This window comes from Choloepus didactylus, chromosome 20 (assembly GCF_015220235.1).
Source record: "Choloepus didactylus isolate mChoDid1 chromosome 20, mChoDid1.pri, whole genome shotgun sequence".
NCBI lineage: Eukaryota > Metazoa > Chordata > Mammalia > Pilosa > Megalonychidae > Choloepus > Choloepus didactylus.
The window spans coordinates 23,133,602-23,155,961 of NC_051326.1; the positions used below are offsets into that span (position 1 = coordinate 23,133,602).

General features: G+C 38.9%; 1 protein-coding gene across 5 annotated transcripts in view; it reads right to left on the reverse strand.

Annotated features, from left to right (window-relative positions):
* Window positions 1–1,128: 1,128 nt before the first annotated feature.
* Window positions 1,129–22,360, reverse strand: part of INTS10 (integrator complex subunit 10) — a 29,716-nt gene continuing 8,484 nt past the window's right edge. For 2 of the 5 annotated variants that reach the window (XM_037812820.1, XM_037812824.1), the window contains 9 exons: window positions 19,199–19,355; window positions 18,013–18,095; window positions 17,153–17,305; window positions 13,810–13,918; window positions 9,384–9,463; window positions 8,072–8,234; window positions 6,850–6,943; window positions 3,662–3,739; window positions 1,129–1,530 (listed from right to left, as the gene is read on the reverse strand). In XM_037812820.1, coding sequence (XP_037668748.1) covers window positions 1,374–1,530; window positions 3,662–3,739; window positions 6,850–6,943; window positions 8,072–8,234; window positions 9,384–9,463; window positions 13,810–13,918; window positions 17,153–17,305; window positions 18,013–18,095; window positions 19,199–19,355 — 1,074 coding nt within the window. In that variant the 3' untranslated portion in view covers window positions 1,129–1,373. The remainder of the gene's footprint in view (window positions 1,531–3,661; window positions 3,740–6,849; window positions 6,944–8,071; window positions 8,235–9,383; window positions 9,464–13,809; window positions 13,919–17,152; window positions 17,306–18,012; window positions 18,096–19,198; window positions 19,356–22,360) is intronic. The other 3 variants (XM_037812821.1, XM_037812822.1, XM_037812823.1) reach the window with 3 other exon arrangements.

A 22,360-nucleotide genomic window follows, 5' to 3' on the forward strand; every position in this document is an offset into this window, starting at 1 on the left:
GCTTCTGTAAACTTGGGTCTGATTTCCCACTATATCCTATGGCCCTTCCCCTACAGTTCCTTCACACAGTAGCACCACTGAGTATTTTGTCCACTATCAAGTCTGTATAATCAAAACTGCTTAAAGCCCTTTCCTTATTTTACTCGGAATTGAAATCACTTCATTCTCTTTCCTCTGATTAAACCTGTTGCCTAAAATGATTGGTCCTTTTTTACCTGGCGCCTGCACACTTGGGTATTAGAAAGTCTTGTTTTGATATGTGCTGTCCCCAAACAGGGATCTGAGGATGGTGTTATAAAACCAGAAAGTAAGAGAATGTCTAATTTTAAAGTTGTTAGGGGCAACGTGGTCCATGATAAAACCAACAGGAAGGCTTCTATATTTATAAAAAATTCATTTTATACTGGTAAACACTTTTAGAGCTAGCTGATGATAATCTCTGAGTGAATCAGATGTCTGCTATAGGAAACAATTTTATTGATTTGAATCTATAAAAGGGTCTTTTTAGTAAAGATTTTAAAAACTTTCCATGCAGAGTAACTGAACATTTTCGCTACTTCATTCTTAAGCAGCCCCTGGAAACAAATGTTTTGTTTGTTTACCTGATGTACTTCAGCAGCAGCAAGAAGACAAAAGTAAACCTGATGGCTAACAGAGTGAAAGGGACTCTTCAGGTATTTCCCCTGAAGAAGTGAGCTGGGGGCACAGAGAAGGGAAACTGCCCGAGGTCACATAGCAGGGGCGGGGCAAGCCCCCCCCCCACTGCACCCCTCCCTGCCTTTGATTTCTTCCCCTGGGCTTTGTAACAGACTCACACTCACTGCTCCTTCAGCTTCCCATCATCACCGTGGCTGTTCTAAGAGGAGTCCGTGGGGAGAGGACAAGGCTCAGGGAACACAGAGAATACTGGATAGTTTTCTGCATGCAGCTTTTTGGTATTAAAACTTCCTGAATGAATAAGGGGTTGATATGTAATATTTACTATCTTTTTAAGTATCTACAATAATAACATTCACTTCTCAATCCAATTGTTGAACTTTTTCCCCTTGCCAGTATGCTTAGAAAAGTGGGGTACAAGTGCACCCCGATGAGAAACTCATAAGCATTAAAATAATTTTTTCAAAACCCTGAATGTTAGGATTTTTATTTATAAAACGAGTTGGTGCTTTTGTTTAACAAAAATTACAAAATATGGCTCTTAAAAATAGAAATAGTTTCTTGGACTCTTGGGAACTACCGGGAAGCAACCAAGGAGTTAGAACTCGGAGGAACTTTTTCTTCTTAAGAGTTGTAACAGCAATATTTATCACTGCTTTAGGTCTTCCCCCTCAAATTACACAGCTACAGGCTCTCTCTGGCAGCAAGATCTTCAGTCAGGTTAGAGTCTGAAGCAGCAAGATCTTCTCGTTAATGCAGAACCTGTGCAGCACCACCATCAGATTCTCACCACAGCGGGAGACCTGGCGCTCCATGGCCAGGCGGAAGTCCTCCTTCACGCCTTTGGTGATGCCCCGCGTCACCGTGTGGTGCCTGAGGGCGGCGACAGGGAAACACAGGAGACCAGGGGTTAGCACGGCATCATAGAGCAGAGGCAGTGTCACTACAATAGGGTAAGCTCTAATCAGTAAAGCCTGCCTCATCACTAAGTATAAATATGTAAAAAAAAAATTTTTTTTTTAAAGAAAGAGAAAGACCTAACCAAAGAACACCTCTGCCCATTCCTTCTCAGAAAGACTTGGAGCTCTGATGTTAGGTCTTCCTACTGCTGTCTCTTGCATAGTTCAGTTACTCCGGGCCAAATGGGACCAGTCCACACTGGCCACAAAGCCCTCTGTGTCTGGCCAGGCCAGCAGACTCTCCAGAGGCAGCAGTAGGGAGGAGGGAAACCGGAATGAGCCAATCACCACACTGAGCTTCCCCCGTGGCCCTGGTGCTCTGTGAAAGGCCAGGGACTTCTGCACAGCTGTCAGGTTAGAAGACATCTGTCTCCCCTGATGCCAGAACAGACAGCTCTCCTAAGCGCTAAGCCAATCCAGACTCATGTCTGTTTGAGAAAAAGCAGGGGAAGCTGTGAGTCCTGAGACAAGAGTCTGGCACAGGCGGGGGGAGAGGCAGAGTCACCATAGAGCAGAGGTGGTGGCTTGTGAAATCCTGAGCATGCAGAGGAGACCTGGACGTTTTGGAAAGGTCAGTGGGAGCACATGCCAAGAGGTCCCAAACTACACCCCCAAAGTTGTGCTTTAGAAAAGGAAATCACAAATGAAATCCCAGGAAACTTAAGACATCAAAATTAAGGAAAAGAAAAATCTACCAAAAATCAATGAAGTTCAGCTAAGAGAAAAGGGGTTTTAACAATTAGTTCAGTGACTTGGTAAATTTAGACAAACAGAAGCCACCTCCATTCTCCCGGCCCCTACTGCCTAACTTCCTTCAGACATAGTAACAGGGATTTAAAATGAGATTTTCATACACTGGCCAAAATAAAACCATTGAAGCCACTCTAAAATGTTTCTTTTTTAAAATAAATTGTACTAGCATATAAAATAAGCAAAACAGGAGTCATCATGTAAAGTTGCAATGCAACATAAAAAAATTCAAATATTACAGATATCTGTGATGTCCATGGACACTAGAAAGAACTGCACAAATAGCAGGGCCGTGGGGCAAATGCACCATTCTTCATGGACATTACTAGTCAAGACAGCTGGTTAACTCAGCGATCAGGCACAGTATTGGTGAGGCAGAGGCCATGAATCCCACTGGGGATGGCTGCACATCATTTTATGATGCGTCTCTTCTGGGCCCCAGACTATGACCCCAAACTGGAGCCAACCCTCTGACCAACTGTAAGTTACTGGTGTTTGCAGACACTAAGCTAAAGGGCATCAATGGTTCAAAGCAAACTCTCCCCTTGATGCTAGTAAAAATGTAATCCAATGTTATATCCTGCTGATGGTGGTTCGGTAGTGATTCAGCAGTGTTACTTCCACATAAAAAGAGCAGCACAGCTCAATTACAGGTCTGTCAGTGCCTCTGTTACTCTGGCTAAGCTTGGATGAAGAAGAAAATTAGCTAGCTTTTGTGGTGGGTCAAGAACAGGATAAGACAGCTAATAGATAAGACTTTTTATCCTATCAAATATTTTCAATTCAGTAAGGCAAACTGAAAACAAAAAACAAAAAACAAAAAACAAAACATTAGTGGCAGAAAAAACTGTGCTAAAGCTTATTTAGACCCAACCAAACCAAACAAAAAAACCCACTTTAGTACTGGCCACTAAATATGAAAATCCAAAAATAAAAACTTACTTAAACTTCAGGATTCTTAAATATTTTTGATTGAATGTCTTTTTTTTTTTTTTTATGAGAGAACCATAGTTCACCTAATCTAATGTGTACTTAATCTAATACAGTTTTACAACTTTTTTTTTTTTTTAAGTTCCATAATGATTTTTAAATCGAACACAAACACACTGGCAACTTATGGAAAAAAATAAGAAATGTTACACTATTACAACCAGATGGTTTGCCAAGGAATGCAGAACAAATTAAAAAAATAAAGCATGAAAAAGGGCACTGAATAACAAAGAGCTGAAAACCATGGGCAGTAAAACATGTTGACAAAACAGCACACTATGAGCAGGTGTTTTTCCACTTGGTACCTGTCAGCAGTCTGTATGCTGGGCTGAAGCACAGGTAAGAATTCCTGCTGCAGTAACCCCAGGGGAGGGCTAGAAGGCCTTTAAAAAACAGCAAACAGCAGCATTCAAACACCCACACCAACTCACCCTGCACTGCAAAAACAACACTCCAAAGAAAATGCAACAGACTGGAAGCAGACTCTACAGAAGCTCGGTAACCTCCAGTAAGCACCGGCTGCAGCTGGGATTTTAAGGAGGCCAGAGAGAAGCTAGCAAGCCCTCTCGCTGCACCTGCTGCCGGTGCACATCCAGAGGCATTTTGGCTCCTGGTCTGGGGGCTCAGCACCCTTGAGATTTGGCATAAAAAGCAACCAGGGAGGAAAGAGGTCGATGAAATGCAACTGAAGGGCAGTGGGGAAAGGGGGAACATTTGAGAAGACACGTTTGCAAATCCAGCTGTCTCCATCTCCAGCTCTTCTCAGGAATACTCCCATCCCAGAAATGGACCTGGTTACTTTTTGTAACCATCTCTGACAGGATTTAAGCACCGAACGTTCCAAGAAGACTACAGGGCTGGCAATGTCTTTGATAAAGAAAGGCTGAGTTTGAATTTCAAAAAGTATTAGGAGACCCTAGGCTATTTAATAAAATGCGAAAAGAAAAAGATGGGGTGAAAAAGAGTGGGGTGGCTTTGCGGAATTCTGTAACAACAAAGATTTAGCATATTAGCTGATTGATCGCCTCACAGAACTTGTTTTTTTCCCACCCTATTCAGAGCAGACACAGGAGGTCATTTTCCATCGTAATCCAGTCCAGTGCAACTAAGATACTGCAAATATCAGCACAGAAACATCTCTATTTTTAAAAATGTAAGGGCAAAATGTCCAGTGGCAAGTCAAGAGCGTCTCCCTCCTCTTGGTTGGGCACCAGTGTTTGTACTGTACCTGCTGCATCCCGGTGCCACCACTAGCAGGCCACCACTAGCAGGGGCTCTACGACCTTCCCCACGGGGAGAGCCGGACACTGTGCCCACCTCTGCCACTCATCTGCAGCAGCCACCCACCAGCTCTGCACTGGCTTCAGGGAATATGTTGGAACCCAAAGGGAAAAGGAATAGAGATAATTATTTTTGAGATTTGAATCATACCTCTATCAGTAAGAGCTCTCTGTCTTAGGCAGTTTGCTTCCACCTCTGTAGTTGAGGCAAATGGAATGTGAAATGCAGATTTCAAATGAATTCTGAGACTCAGGCAGTGAAGACTGGGCCAGTCCCTACAAGGTCAGCCCCCTAGGTAACAACGCCTATTCCTGCTTCCGAGCCGCTGAACCGGCAGGTTTCCTAAGAGGCTGAATGGTCTTTTCAGGAAGTCAGAAGGAATGAAAGGTTATATTGACCAAGGTGGGAAAGCAGGGAATTATCCTTCAATAGCCTAGAAAGGTATAATGGGCAACCTTACCTGATCCCCAACTATGCGTTACAGTTATTGTCTGGGTTTCCAATTCCCCATTTTGCTTTAATTCCTTGTCTTAGGGGTTGCCTGCATGTACCCATGTCACTGTTCAGCGCAACAAAAACTCTTTGGTAAAAGAAAAATGGTTCAGTACGATGAAGTCTGAGGTTCGACCGTCCATTTTTTGACAATCTGTTCTCTCACATTCCCACCAGTAGTCAGGCATGAGCTAGGTTAAGTGAAGATCATTGGTAGGTTTAATTCTAAGTAAATGGGGTTTGGTTCTACTAAGGCTGTCTCTGTATCATGATAATTTGTACAGTGACTGTAAAAGAGAATAAACTAAGAAGCTATTAAAGGTGTATTTGTATATCCAGCCTCAAAACCTAGAAACAAAAAACACAAAAGTGGTTACCTGGCACCCACATCAAAATGTAATCTTTATTCTCAAACACTGTTAAGAATATTTCTTAACCAAGCAACTATTTTTCTCCCATAGTATTTATTCATAATCTTAGAGAAGTAAATGGAAACGGGAAGATGAATATGCCTAGTACATCTTGCTTAAGTAATATAAGGTATAAACGCTTCAATTTTTAAAATAGGAACATTTGTTCTTTTATTTTAAATGGTTAGACTATTTAATAACATTTTCAAGAGGAAGAATAGAAATCCACTTAATCTTTCCATCCTTTGGAGTGGATCCTACAAGACCCTAGTTTTCACAGGACCTAAAAATAAATGTCTGCTATGCATTAAATTACTAAGGTTTTAGAAACCTGGAATGAACATTCCTTACTCCCTCCCCCCGCCCCCTCAGCTCAATGTTTCTAAGATTCCACAGACAGAGAACAAGAGATGGACTTCTGCTTTAAACAACTGAAAACGCATTTATTCCCCAATTGAGGGAGAAAGAAAAATTTTTCAGGCTTAGCAACACTTTCCGCTAACTCAGGGGTCAGTCTCTTGCAGCGACTAACACTGACTTCCAGACACGCTAAATAAACAGGAAGCAAAGGAGTATGAAAATAAAACTACACGTGGCACTTACAGCAAAGAGGATATATTTTCCAAACTACAATGAGTATTGGGGGATAGAAGCAAGATTTATGAGCTATTTAAAAATCATAAATGGTCACTAACTTGGTGTTCTCATCTGGGCCAAGATGAACTTTCGGTAACACCCTGTGGGTGTGGAAGGGGTGACTGAGACTGGACCCTCCACCGTCATTTCTTGAAGCTGGTGGATTTTTCTTTGAGGCACTTGACAAGGCTATTTTACTTTGTACTATGTAAGCCATGAGGATTGCTTAGGAGGGCTTCAATTAAATATTTAAATCCATAATACAGTTGATTAAAAAAACTTTTATTGTGCCTAATGAATTTTCCTCATCCAGCACAACTTTACTTACGCCTAGCTTTTCTTAATCGAAAGCACTCAATGTCCAATCAGAAATTTAAAGAACCAATCTGTAAATTTTGGAAAGGAAAAGACACAATGAATGAAACTTTTGTCTAATGAAAAAGTTTCCAGAGTGACAGAAATAGCCTTATATCAACAATGTTGAGTCAGAAATGTAGTTAAGAAAACACAAGCTTTTCAGAAGATACCCAGAACCAAATCTACTCTGAAAAATGAGGACCAGATTTGGATTCCTTCTATTAAGTTTTTGAAAAGCATAGAAATCAACAAAAATTTCCTACAAGCTCGCAAAAGGTTAAGTACTGAGCATGGAAGAGCAAAGGTAGGAGGCTTACTTGATCAGCATTCCTTGATTGGGTAGTAATTCCAGATGGATCTTCCCACCTTCCTGAGTTCTCAAGTAGGCGAATTCCTCCAGCATATCAATGTCTGTAGGCCAGATTCAGGTTAATAGCGAAAACAAGGTGCCTGTTCTCCAGATGAGGAACCGGAAGCTCAGTGTGACTGAGGGACTTGCCCATGGTCACCGTGCTAACAACTGCAAGGTTGCTATTTGAACCCAGGTCTGTCTGATTCCAAACTTTATGATTCTCACAGCAAACTGCCTCACAAAGGTAATTCTTAACGTAAGATTTGCTAGGCTAACAGGCATCAGAACACCATCCTTCTCATCTATATAATAAACAGATCTATATGGTCAAAAAAGCAAGAGCCTTTGTTTGCTTACTAAGAAAGAAAGAGGTGGTGGAAGGGGAGGGGATTATTTTGGATTACAGAATATGAAATTCATAAAAACGAAGTGACTATTTCTTCAAACCTAGGGTGCAAAGATTTTTGGAGGCTTCTGTGAATCCCCCAAATTTTATTCAAAATGTAGATGAGTCATAAGTACATTTTTTTTTCTGGTGAAAAGTTCTATAGCTTTCATCAAATCCTCAAAAGGTGTCTGTGTCCAAAGAAAGGTTAGGAAATATTGCTCTAGGCACTTGGACAATGTTACCAGATAAGCAACAAAGTATAATGACCTTCAATTCAAAGGTCTCTGCCTAATAAACTGGGTGAAATAAGGCATTACCTGTCATTGAAAGCACTTCCCGTGCTGGGCAGCATCCTTAGTGGGTACCCGTGGCAGCTGTGAGAGCCGTGGCGTGGTGCCCTAACAACTGATCCCGAGGGACAACTAAAGTCCCAGGCGAGGAGGCCACAGTGGGCAGGCACTCTTCTGACAGATGAAGGATAATGAACTACCATATTCTGTTGCTAACCCAGCCACTTGGCTTTTACGTCAGGCACCTCAGGTACCTTCCTAGAGGTCAGCTGGATATGGAAAATGGAACAAGGTTGCTGACTATTCCTCGTTGGAGCCTTTTATGACTTTCACAAGACAAAGCCCCATTTTTGAACTGCCATTCCTCCTCTTTTTTTCTCAAAAGGGGCTAAAAATATAAGTAGTTAGTTAAAACTATTATTTCTACCCAGCATGGTTCATTCATTTCTGTACCATATATTCGTTCTAAAATATCAGACTCTGTTATGCTAGAACAAGAAAAAGGATACTTGTAACGTAATTGAAAAAATTCTCATACTGGAAATTTCCTTGTTGGCAAATCTTATTGATGGCTTTCAAGAAAAGATTCTCTCCCCGAGGCCACTCCTGCTGGAGCAATACGATCACGTGCCCCAAAGCCATGTCATCCCTGCTGTCCGTGAATGCTCTAAGCTGCAGGAGACAAAGAAGGAAAAGGAGATCATAGTGTAATTTAAAATGCACCAAATATAACTTCCTAAAAATTGCTGTTATTTGAAAATGTATGCTAAAGATCATTAGAGTAGAAGGAACAAAGCAGGAAAAAAGTTGCTAAACTTCACAACTTCCTTCTAAGGAGGGTGGATCAAGGTGAGAGAAGCCTCAGGCTCCCTCATGCAGTCACTGTGTTTCCATGAGCATCTTTCCCAGGAGTGAGATACACACCGGAGGACCCAAAGCATGTGAGTTTGAGAATAAGGGCTAGAGAAAACTGGACATTTCTGTACAACAGAGAGAAGACTTTGGATATTTCTTTTAAGGGGCAGTGGGAGGGGAAGGTGGGCAAGAGGTCCTCTAGGAGAGAAGGGTTTGAGGAGAACGTGGGGTTAAGAGAAAAAAAGGCCACAGGCAGCAAGGCAGGACACTGGGGTATGAACCACAGAAACAGCCAGAGGACTTTTTGTTCTACATGAGCAGCTTTGCCTAAAATCACACTACAAGTTGTTCCCAGTGCCCCAAGTGGCTCTGATGCTGGGTTAAGTCTGGGAATTTCTACACTGAAGTAGAGACCCGACATTGTTGTTCTCTTGCTCATAAACCTCCATGAAAATCCTCTCCACTGTAAGGCTCTGCTCTAACTGCAGCCAAGGACCCTGGTGTCTCTTAACCTGCCCAACTCTATCGTGCCTTTGCTGGTGTTTATCTTAAAGCCTAAATAAAATGCTTTCGCCACCACATCTTTATCATACACTGGCCATCCCTCTACGAACCAAACAGTGTTTGTATTACCTTCTTCTGGTAGCTAATACATTGTGAATAGTATATTAGTTCCTAAAATATTTATTGATCCCTACAAAGGGAAAGGTTATTTGCATATTTGTCTTACTATTATTTGTAAACTCCTCAAGGATGGAGATAGTTTCTACTCAACTTTGCCCTAAGCGGTTGTTATTTAGTAAATATTTGCTAATTCCTAGCCCATGTGCTTTTCCCACTCCACCAACCTGCCCTTTAAAAGTACTAAACTAACATTCATTCACAAGGCTCTCAGCTCGTCATCCAAGATGATCAGAACAATATTTCAAATTAAAAGTTGTTCAGACTAATCAGCTTTAAACTTACCTTAAAACAGGCTAACATTAAATGCAGGCAGTAAGGCATAATGGCCTTGCTGGTACAAGGCAGAAGCTTCAGATCCAAACCTAACAAAAGTCCATAACATGCACGTTATTATCAAAGAAAACATGTTTTAAAAAGCAAACTTTAACAAGGTCCTAAAACATATGGCAACATGGATGAACCCTGAAGATATAATGCTGAGTGAAATAAGTCAGACACGAAAGGAGAGATACTGTATGTTACCACAACTGTGAACTCCCTGAAAAATATAAAATCAATGTCTTATAATGTAGAATACTGAGTACCTAGAAATAGACAGAAGCTAGTGAAGGAGGAATGATAACCTAGTATGTTCAGATATGTTAATGAGGGTGAATTTAAAGGTATGGAAATAGATAGGGGTAATGATTGTTAATAGGATTATAAGTATCAGAGCTGCACTGAAGACGAACAGGATTGAAAGGGGTTGTTTAAAGGCCTGTGTCCCACAGATTAGCACTACAAATATAGTTAGGTGCTTGCATGACATACTTCTAAGGTATGACACTGGTACAGAGAGCTGACAATAGAGTGGTATGTGGGAAAAATCTACCAATTACATACTAGGGACTATAAATAATAGGAATACCTTACTAGTACCACACAAATACTAGGGACAAATAATTAAGGGCTGAAAAAGAGCTGTGGGGTGTTTTGGGTCATGAGACTTGTTTAAAATGGAGAGTGATGAGGATTGTACAACTAAGTGATGATAATGTGAGATACTGGTTGATTATCATGGATAGAACATAAGCTATGTGAAATTAGGAACCCCCTACTTTATAAGTCAAGGCCTTGATCTTGAGGCTTGCTCTTGTGAAGCATATGGTTATAAAGGGGAGGCCCAGCCCACCTACGGTTATGCCTGGGAGTCACCTCCAGAAAGCCTCTTTTGTTGCTCAAATGTGGACTTCCTGTCTCTAAGCCTAAATCTGCAAATAAATTCATTACCCTCTCCCCAACATGGGACAGGAACCCCCAGGTGGGTGAGTCTCCCTGGCGACGTAGGACACAGATTCTGGGGATGAGCCTGACTCTGGCATTGGGGGATTGAGAATGCCATTTTGACCAAAAGGTGGAGGAGAAAGTATATTTTCAGTCTACTCTACAAGTGGTGCCATACTGCATGTATCTTTCTCCAAGTGCTTTTTTCACTCATCCTCATGTGTTTGAGATCAATCTAGATGGATACATGGAGCTCTAGCTCACTGATTTTCACTGCTATAAAGTTTCAGTTGTTTACAGAAACCACAATTGACTTATCTACTCTCTTAATGGTAGACAATGAGATTTCCAATTTTTCACTGTAATAAACAATGCTGAAATAAACATTTATAAATATGTGTGTGTGTGCGTGCATGCACTTGTGGAAAACTTGTGTAAGCAATGGCTTCAAACCAAAACCCCAATCAAATTATTTTGGTTTTTCCATTTGGATAATCAATTCTCCCAGTACCATTTATATAAATCCATCCTTCCTCTACTGAATTGTAATGTCCTGTGTTCCTACATTCACTATTCTGTTCTGCCACTCAATCCTTATGCTAATACTATATATCTTCTTATTACAGCTTTAAAATAAGTCTTGATGTCAAGTAAGTCAAGTCTCATTCACCTGATCTATTTCTGTTCTAGAGAGGTATCTAATTTTTGAAGGGGTCCTGGCTATTTCTTTTTAAAAACTTTTTTTTTTTATTATGGACAATTTCAAACATATACAAAGTAAAGAGAATATATAATAAACTCCCATTTACTCACAAGGGCTTTTAATAATTATCAAAACTATCATTCTTTTTGTTCTAGAAAGCTTAGTGTCCTAAGAAATCCGCTTAGCAACAGTTGTGAAGATATTTTATTTCTTCTAAAAATGCCATTTTTTTTTAGCTTTTCCATTTAGTCTATGTCCATCTCAAATTAATTTTTGTGACTAATGTGAGGTAGGTTGAGTTCCTCCCCTCTTTTTTTCTTCCATATGGAAATCCATTTGTTACAGCATTGGTTGTAAAGACTTTCCTTTTACCACTCAATTACTTTGGTGCCTTCACTGAAAATTACTGACCAGGTAGTGTGGGTCTATTTCTGAACTCTCCATTCTTATACCAATATTATATGGTCTTGATCACTGTAGCTTTATATTAAGTCTTGCTATCAGGTAGTTTAAGTCCTCTTTTTTCATTTTTTTCAAGACTTGCTAGTTTATATTATTTGCAATTCCATATAAATTTTAGAATCAGCTTGTCAATTTCTACCAAAAAGGTATGATTGGAATTGCACTGAATTTATAGATAAATTTTGGGAGAAATGACATCTTAACAATATATGAATATGATTTATCTTTCCATTTTTTTAAGCTCCTTTTAAATCTTTCAGGAATGTTTTGTAATTTTCAATGTCGAGGTTTTGCACATTTTATATTAAATTGACTCCTAACAGCATTTTAAAAATTTCATTTTCTAATTACTTATTGCTGGCCTATATGAATTGAAATTTTTTGTAAAATACAGTCTTGGAAAATTTACTTATTAGTTTTAGTAGGGTTTTTTTTTTTTTTTTTTTTGAGATTCTTTAGGATTTTCTATATATCCAAATATGTTAATAAAGACAGTCTTTTTCAATCTTTATGCCTTTATTCCTTTTCCTTGTCTTATTGTACTAGCTAGGATCTCCAGTATATTGAATAGAAGTGGTGAGACAGATATCCTTCTCTTGGTCTTGATCTTATGGGGAGAAGCATTTGATATTTCAGAGTTAAGTACGATGTTGGGGAAGTTTCCTTCTATTTTTAGTTTGCTGTGAGTTTTTATCACGAATAGTTGTTGAATTCTGCCTGCATAAAGACAATATTTTTCTCATTTATTCTGCTTATGTGGTGAATTACACTGATTTTTGTAAACCATGCTTGCTTTCCCAGGATACATGGCCATAATATTTTATCCTTCTTATATACTGTTGTATTCTATTTGCAAATATTTTGTTAAGAATTTTGGATCTATGTTCATGATGGATACCACTCTTTAACTTTCTTTTCCTGTAATGTTCCTTATTTGGTTTTGTTATTGGGGTTATGTTGGTCTCCTAAAATGAATTGCAACATTTTCTCTTTTCCACTATTTTCTGAAAGAATTTATGTAGGACTGGTATTATTTCTTCATTAATTGCCTGACAGAATTCACCAGTGTAGCCATTTGGGCCTGGAGTTTTCTTTGTGGGGTGGATTTCGATAACAAATTCAATTTCTTTGATAGATATAGGAAACATTCAGATATTCTACTTTATTTTGTGTCAGTTCTGTTTTTCAGGGAATTTTTCCATTTCATCTAAGTTGTTGAATTTACTGGCATAAAGTTATTCATAAGGTATTCTTTAATTATCCTTTAGATTTCAGTAGGATCTGCAGTGACATCTTTCATACCTAATAGTGATAATTTGTGTATACTTTCTTCTTGATTAATATTGTTAGGGGTTTATCAATTTTATTTTTTTTTTCAAAGAATTAACTTTTGGCTTTAATAACTTTAACTATTTTGTTTTCTATTCCATTGATTTCTACTCTTAATTTTACTATTTCCTGCCTTCCACTTATGTGCTTATCTTTTTCTAACTTTTAAGGTGGAAACTTAGGTCACAGATAGTGATCTAAGTTTTTCCTTTCTTACATAAGCATTTCAAACTATAAATTTATGTAGTTTTTTCAAGCAATGTACAACTTGAGGTAGAGCCCAAATGACCAAACAGGGAAATACACTAAGATATACTTCTTAACTAATTATCTACAATTTTTCTGTAATTGGTAAAGATAGAAAAAGGAGTTCAGTTGATTGTATAAAAACGTAGCTTATGAGGGATGACAATGTGATTGGGAAAGCCATATGGACCACATTCCCCTTTGTCCAGTGTATGGATGGATGAGTCGATAAATGGGGCAAAAAAAAAGGCACCCAGTGTTCTTTTTTACTTTAATTGTTCTTTTTCACTTTTTTATTCTTATTATTTTTGTGTGTGTGGTAATGAAAATGTTCAAAAATTAATTTTGGTGATAATGCACAACTATATAATGGTACTGTGAACAACTGAATGTACGCTTTGTATGGCTGCATGGTACGTGAATATATCTCAATAAAATTGAATTAAGATCAATTAGGAGGTTCAGTGATATTCTCCAAAGAAAGAAACTCAGGAAGTAATGTGTCCTTGGAAGAAATGCAGATTTACAGATGTTTACAAAATTAGAGCCAAGGGACAACTTGGCAAGGACTTAACTTTTTATACAGTTTGTCAAACCCTGAGATTACAACAGTATTATCTTATCAGGAACTGCAAAACACTTCCCAGTCTTGGATAGTACAGCTATTTTCTTTTTACAAAATAAAAATAAAACTTATCACTGTACCTTTTCTAAATTTGGGCTTTATTTTTGATGGTTCTTCCTGAGATTTGCCTCCATCTTGAATGGGAAGTATCATGTAGCACATCAGATCAAGGACTTTTTCACATGTCATCTAAAGAGGATAAGACCAAAAGGAACTAACCTGAAGTTTCTAAAACTGAAACCAAAACCAAATCAAATGTAACACCAAAATATCTGCAGCACACAAATGCAACAGAAAAATTGAGCAACTTCTGTACAAAGTCTGCAGCTCTGCCTTGAGACTATAGTCTCTTTATGTGATCATTATTTTTTCCCCAACAGCAAATGTAGAAAAAGTAACAGTAAGGTTAATTCTCTGTATTAGCCTTTGCCAGAATAATAACCATTCTTGCTATTAAGAAACAAAGAATAAGACCTAAAAAAATTAATCAAGTATTAACTAAACTTCTACCAAGGTGTTTAACAGCCCAGTAGCATCCAAAAGAAGTCACTGTCCTGCCTTAAAGACATTTACTAACTCAAAAAAAAAAAGAAAAAATTAACAAAATAAGAGAATATGGAGGAATAAACAGTAGATAGATAGTCTATCTATCTACTCCCTCCAAACTAGAGGGAAACTTCCAGGCAGGGAAGTTACCCTGATCTAAGCCTTAAAAGGGGGAAGATCTGGAGTGTGGAAAAGAGAAAAGAGGGTTTTTAAAGCAGGAGAGGAGGAGGTGGGGAAGGGCTGTGTATGAGTGTTAGGTGATTCACTTTAGGGGAAGGAGAGTTTGGGGTGGATTGAATCATGCCCCCCACAGACATGTTCGTCTTAACCCCCAGTCTGGTGGGTATGGACTCATTTGTAAACAGGATCTTTGAAGATGTTATTTAGATGAGGCCAAACTGAATCAGGGTGGGCCTTAATCCAAGAACTGGAGGCCTTATAAGGAAAGGAAATCTAGATGGACGACTGAGCAAGAGGAGACTGAAGGAGACAGACTGCCAGCCAGCTAGCCACCACCAGCACGCTACAGACTTCAGAGAAAACACAGCTTGCTGATTTGACTATGAGACAATAAATTCCTGCTAAGCCAACCAGTCCGTGGTCTTTAGCAGCCCTGGAAACTAAGACAGAGGGTTTGGTTTAGGAAATACAGTTATAAGAAACTGGATAGAAGCAGTATTAGGGAAGGCCTCAAATGCCACACCAAGCAGACTGGTCCTGATTCACAAAAAGTAAAGCATCACCACTTGCCTTCTGTCTACCTATTAAAACCCTAGTAATAATAATAATAATATTACATTTAGGGAATATTTTCTATGTGTCAGGCACGACTCTCCTATTATTATAATTTTACAGACAATGAATTGGAGCTGTAAAATCTTGTTTCTCGACCTTTCTCATGTCTTGGCACATCCAGAAAATAATTTTTGTATGGTACAACAGGTGAGGGCAAGAGGCTGTTCAGAGCTGTTAGCAACCAACCAGGGGCTCTAGCTACCCCAGACCACAGGTGATGTGCTCAGGATGAGAGGTCCGTATTTCAGCACATCTGGAGCCCAACCATGGCCTGCGAAGCTCTAGCTTAGAGACTGGCAACTTGACAGCTACGAATTTGAACTATGGAGTTAGGCAGTTCTGGTGAGGTCTCCAAGTTAGCAAGTGGTGGTCAGAACTTGTACTTCAGAGTCAGGTATGGCCACCACCCATCAGTGCTCACCTCCAGCCAATGTTTTCTATAGATCGTTCCTGGATTACATGGACCCTGGTGAAAACACCCTTACATGAATGCCTATTGTGCATACGTCTGAGGTATACCACTTAATATTTGACTTTAAACTGTCTTATACAAATAATTATACTTTCCAACTCAAGTGATTCACGGCTGAGTAAGGGATCCTGTATTCCCCACACTCTGCTTGTACTCCACATTCCAGTGCCTGGTTCAACACTGGGCACCTAGAGAGTCAACACTTCAATTAAGTGGAATGAAGAAAGCAATGTTTTTTTTTTTAAAAAAAACAATGGTCATCAATTGTAGACTTGGTGAGAAACGATTTTAGGCAAAAAGCTCAGTTAAAGGGCATGGATTTTAGGGTGGCAGTGGCAATGGAAATAAAGGACAATATACCAAAGACAATATATGAAGAATCTAAAGGAGATAGAATTGATTAGCTAGATTAATGGTCAACTATGAGTCAAACGTTTTTGTACCTAAGATCCAAGGAACTAAGGAAACTTATATTTAGACATGTCAAGACTGAACTGAAGACAGGCAGTTGGACGTTCACGAATTGGGTAAGTCTGATAGGCCTAACGGTGACCAGCTCAGAGGTGGTAACTGAAGCCCTCAGAGAGAATGAGCCTAGCTTAATTATGGCTATGAGTTTATTTTATTTGTACAATGCACAACAGTGGCGCTTTGTATAGCTATCTAATTCTATAAGATCTGTATCTATATCTGCTTGGGGGAAGAGTTGCTCTCTTCTATGTTATCAGGAGGAATTAATTTAAAACTAAAATCCACGTACCTGATACTTACATAAAGGATGGTAGAAAAGTGTTCTCAATTTTAAATCTGCATACTCTACATGCTCTCCAACTGTTTCTTTCTAAAAATCATTATGGCAAATTATAAATCATACTTCAGAGTTCAAGTTTAAAAACTTATTTCAGGATTTTTAATCATGAGGTAATTAACTTAATATATAGAGAAAAGAAGAAATCAGTTTGTGTGTTGTGGCCTTGAATTTATATAGTACCTACATATATATGTAATTTTATGTGCTTATCATTTCAGTTGAATTCAACTGCTTATTGAGTATGCACTCTGTGCAAATCATTGTACTAGATGCTGTGAGGGATTCAAAGGTAAAAAACACAGTCCCCACTTTGTAGTATGAGGGGCTCACAATCTCCTGAAGGAAAAGACTCATATAAAATCTGCTTCTGCAACACCCCTATGAGGTGTCATCACCTCATTAAAAAGAAAGAGTCTGAGGTTTGGATATGCTACATGTAAATTCTCCAATTCCACTTAATAATTGCCTTTTCTTTCCAAGTGTAACAGGACTGACTTCACTTTAAAGGGATGCCAGGCAAGAAAGTGAAAAAAGATCATCCTCTGACACAATGGTACAAAGAACAGGATTGGAGAAGTATTGAAGGCTACTTTCAGGGAAGCTATAGTAAAGGGAAAATGAAATAAAATAAAATCATGGCGATTTTCATCAGCAGCTTAGATAATAAATCTAGGCAGAAGACCAAATTTCAAGTAAACATGCACTGAAGTAAGAGAAAAGGTGCTTCTCTCCAGGAAACAGAGAAAGCCCTGGGGAGTGGGTGCACCGGGGGTTCCTGGGTGAGGCGTGCTTTACTTACCCTGTACTCCCCGAGCGCAAAGTGGCAGGTCGCTAGCTGGATGAGGGCTCTCTGGTGCTCCAGGGTCCCCTGTCCTGTGATCTGTGGCTGAGGGAGTGATCCCTGGAGAGCTGCTAAATGATGCAAGCTGGCTATTGCCTTTTTATATTGACCCTTAGAAAGACATAACAGCAAGGAGGGAAAGAACACAGCCATTTTTAAAGAAAACCTCAGAGTTAACTAGGCACTTAGCAAGCAACTACACATAAAGTACCTCTGCTTGCTCAGCTGAGGGGGAGAAAGGAGACTTAGGAACAGAATTGAAACGACTGGGGTTCTGTATTCCATTTTATAAATACAAAGATTTTTCTTTCTGGTCTTAAATTTTAAGATTAAACAATATAACTCCAGCCCTCTGATAAAGTACATTTTGGACATACCATCTCTTTAGAAATATTTTACTAACACCACTTCTCCTCTATGAAGGATGCAAACATCCACCTGTCCATTTCAACAAAGGCTGGAAACTCCATCTCGTTGGTGAGTTATCAGCACAAGCAGCTCGGATTCCAGATTGCAGAGGACAAGTAGAGAGGAGGGGGTTGACAAGTACACATCTTTTACAGAAAAATTAAAATCCTACTTTTACAGATGGGTATGACTGGACATACCAGAAGTAACACAGAAGATGCAGCCTTGTCATTGTGAAGTTATTTTGAGAGGGCAGTGGACCATAATCCTCCAGCCATTGAAAACAGAATATTTCTAAAGGAGCAAGGATTAGTCCACAGAGGGAACAGAATATATCTTGCATGTTATAGCTGGTTTGCAACAATAATTCTCCTGCACAGACGCAGGTCCGTGGGATACATATTTTTTACCTGATAGATGATCATATCAGTGAGGAAGATTCTTAACCAAAGCCAAGTATCTGTCTTCCATGCCAAACAAATACGTGTAAATTCTGAACAAGAATTAAAAAAAAAAAAAAGTTATTGAAAACATGTAATACAAACACAAAACAAAACTAACAAACCCAACAAGAGAAAACAGCAGAGGGAAAAATTACCAAAAAAAAAAAAAAAAAGGGAGAAATTTTGATTTCTAAAACAATTGGAGAGTAAAGGCAGAACATAGCACTCATATCAGCAATACTTTTATTGGACACCAATATTTACCAAGGATGTATCATGTGCCAAGAACTGTTCAAAATGCACTTCCTGTATTACTTATTTATCTTTTAAAATACTTTGTTTTCCCCAGAATAAGGTCCTGATGTATTTTCACCCAATTAAAATAATAAACATACAATGACACTAAGAATTTTACTCATTTTTAAAACAGTGAATTTATAACTAAAGGAAAAAGCCCTCCAAAATAATCACACAAGTGTTCACAATTCTAGATGCAACAATGAGAACTTGAAGGATGCTATATTATCTCAGAATATATGATGTGACATCCAACAAAGGGTTCTGTACTGACAGAGTGAAAGAACGAGGCCAACGGATGACTGTCCACTAGCTAAAAGGAAAGTAATAGACTTGATTCTAAAGTATAGTAAAAAGACGCTGGTTAGCAAAGTGCCAATGATTTCCAAATAATGATGAAATACTCAATAGTTTAAACAGTATGAAAATAAAATTCCCCTGAATTTTATGTCTATATACAAAAGAATGTAAGGTTTCTCTAGTGTTTGGAATTTGAATTTTTCAGACAAACAAGTTAATGCAGATAAAAACAGCAATACCCTTTGTATTCTTAGTTACATATGGCTTAAGAAAGATACAAAGCATTGGGAAAGAACTAAAAACACAAAACAAACACACCCAGCAATGAAAAATAAGGCCAGAGATACAAATATCTCTATTTGCAGAGATGCAAATACTTATTTTCCATTGATAGGCATCCTGCTCAAAAAAGAATTCTATAAAATGTGTGAACTGCAATCAACTCAATTATCCATCAGTGACTCGACAGTTCAAGTAGCACAAGGAATTTTTTTTAGCATAATGATTTTATATACAAAAATTAAACAGCACCACACCAATATAAGCACATTCTTACCCTTGTCAAGGAATTCTAGGGAATACAGCAACTCCCAGCTCTCCCTGGCCAATTTAAAACTTTCCAACACTTCAATTGAGTTCGCAAGCTCTGCTTTATTGACTACAATGTGACGATTCCTTCCTTTTGCTGAACAGTCTTCGTCATCTGAACTCTGCTTAAGAAATGTGAAGAACATGAGCAACACAAAGTTATAAATATAGTCATATAGTGAAACATTATTATGCTTATTGCTGAAAATTCTGATTATATGGATTTTATATCAAAGGATACTATCATGGGTATAATACATTTTTTTAATTTAACAACTTAGTTTTGAAAATTAATACAAATTTTAACCTTTTCACTCTTGCACAGTCAATTTTTACTTTTAAAATTAAGGTGTTTTTCTTTTCTGATGGTAAATTCTAAGCTTATGCTGGCTTAAGAGCAAAGCTATGCAGTTAAAATTTCCAATCAATTGATAAAAGCAAAAAATTTGGTTTTTACATTGAGAGACACAAGCTTAAGTAGCAACGGATTTATAGTTTATTTTCCAATATGTGATATTATTTAATTTGCTTCCAGACAATTAAAGGCTGACTCTTCTAGGAATAATGTCGGGAAAAGACTGTTACTTATCTTCTGATTACTGCATATAACCCCTCTTCCATAGCAACCCCTAGTTTTAAGCTCCACTCTCTGTCTACACAAGGTGTCCGGGTCAGAGATCCAGTTGTCTGCACTTATCTATTAGTGTCCTTTGTATTTTACAATACAGATTTCTATTTTTCTTGCTCTTTAACTCAAGTAATATAACTCAAAGAAAAGAGAGGGCTGCAGATAAAGGCAACAATTATAAATGACATTGGGTATGGTCAATTCGCTAAAAAAAAATGGTAAAGGTAAAACAGCTTTACCCTATTTTATTTTCAAGAATTTCTCAAATCTTTCATTCTACCGGATCATTTTACTAATTCAAGGACCCAAATTAAATTCTCCTTGCAGATTTTTACTCCATTAAGATCACTAAAAGATATATGTAAGTTTTTTTTAGCTAAAAAGCTCTATTCCTCAAGCTAATCTCTGTCAAAAGAGGCAATATCTTTTTAGCACCTACCTCCGACTACCCACCTGTCTTGTTTTCAGAGCTTAGTCCCCTCCCCCTATTCCTTGATGCCAGGGGACCCAACCCCACCTCACCCTGTCTGGCTCCCATAATCTTACCCTCCCTCAGCAGTGACACAAATCAGACCCCTTTCTTAGTCTAAACCTACCTGTTAGGTATTCTGTTTCATCAGGGTCCTGTTCCTTGCCAAGTACTGGCAATCTAATATCATACACGAATGTGAATGGTGTGTTAATTAGTGTTGCAACTTATGGAAAACAAGATTAAGAGTTTATAGGAAGAACCCCAGGTGTGTTGGGAATAGGGTAGCATGCCAAGCAGTTTGTAAAGTTTAGTTAAGAGAGAAATTGTTTGAGGAATGAAAAAGTACACTCTGTAGCTCTGAGGGGAAGTTCCGAAGCAAGAATCTTCACTACAGGAAACATACTTGAGTGTGGACTGGGAGGGACAGGACATACTGCGGACAGGAGAGGACACCCCCTAGCTCCACCATCCTGCGTGACTGTGAGTTTAGCTGGGTGGAGAATGTATGCCCATCTGAGGTAGATAGCCACCACCTAACTCCAGTTATGGGTCACCATTAGGGGCCATGGTTGTCAGCCATTCCAATTATTAAAGGAAAGTCAAAATTTGAATAATGAGAAATCTTCCAATTATTAAATGCTGTAATATTAACAAAATAAAACACTGTATAAGCCAAACAAAACACATCTGTGACCTGAGCTAATGGGCCATCAGGTTGTGATCTCTGCTGTGATGAGATAAAAAGACTAGGCTGGACCCGTGTGAGGTGGGGGTAGAGGGTGGGATGGAATGAGAACAAGAACAAAATCGGTTAAGAGAGTAAAGACGGAAATTTGGAAAAAAAAAAAAAAAGAGAAGACATGGAAAACCCAAATTAGTTAGAAGGCCAGAGAATGAGAATAGGACCTTGCTAGATGAACACAAGGCAGATAAAAAAACAAGGAAGAGACAAGCTGGAAAGTTTAAAGAGCCTAGATACCTAGGCTGAGCTATTTAACAGTGTAAACAGCACAGACATCAAACCAGAGGGAATTACGGGAATTAATTCATTCAACAAGCGTTTGCTGACTGTCTGCCATGGGTCAGGCATGCTTAGATCCCCAGGAGACAGTGGTAAACCAGACAGACAAGGCTCTTGGTCCCAGGGAGACTGTACTCTACTGAGAGGACCCAGATAATAAACAAACAAGAAAAAATAGAAATAAGGGCTGTGCAGAGGATTAAGTAAAAAAAAAAAAAAAAAAGGAAAGAAAAGAAAATTGCACGTCTATGTTAGATGGGTTTTCAGCAGAGGCTTCACTGGGAGAAACACTCGGGCTGAGATCCAAATGACAAGGACCCAGCCTGTCAGTGACCTAAGGGAAAAGCACTCCTGTCACAACGCACAACTGCAAACAGGTGCAAAGGCCATGAGGAAGGAATGGGCTTATAGTGCTGGAGGAGCAAAGAAGGCCAAAGTGTCTGCAGCACGGAAGAGCCTGATGATGAAGGGCTTTGAAAGCCAAAGTGAAGAGTTCAACTTGTACTCTAAGTGTGATGGGAAGCCGTTAGAGATTGCAGAATAGGGGAGTGAGGTTGGATTTATGTTTAAAAAAGACCACTCTGTCTGCTGTGTGGAGAAGAGACTGCAGGGAACAAGGATGAAAGCAGACAGAGAAGATGATTATTCCAATTGTCTGGGAAAGACATTACGATGGTTTGAACCAGGGAGGAAGTGGTAGAGAGGGAGAGAAATGGAAGGATTGGTGCTGTATTTTATGTACTGAATTATGAGGATATATCATTATTTTTAGTTAAAACTTCCAATATACTGTTACCCTACCTGTGTGGGAAAAGTGGCTGTGGTTTTACAGTGAGGCACCTGGATAAACTATGCACCCTTAGAAACCAGAAGGGAGAGCTAAAGATCATTAGCCCCCACCTGGGAATGTCGAGAAAGGAGGAAAGAGAAGACAGAGGGCAACCGGGAGAGGCGGTTAGCACAGAGTTCTTAACCTGGGGTGGCTGGGCTTCAAAGCTTCGGTCAACCC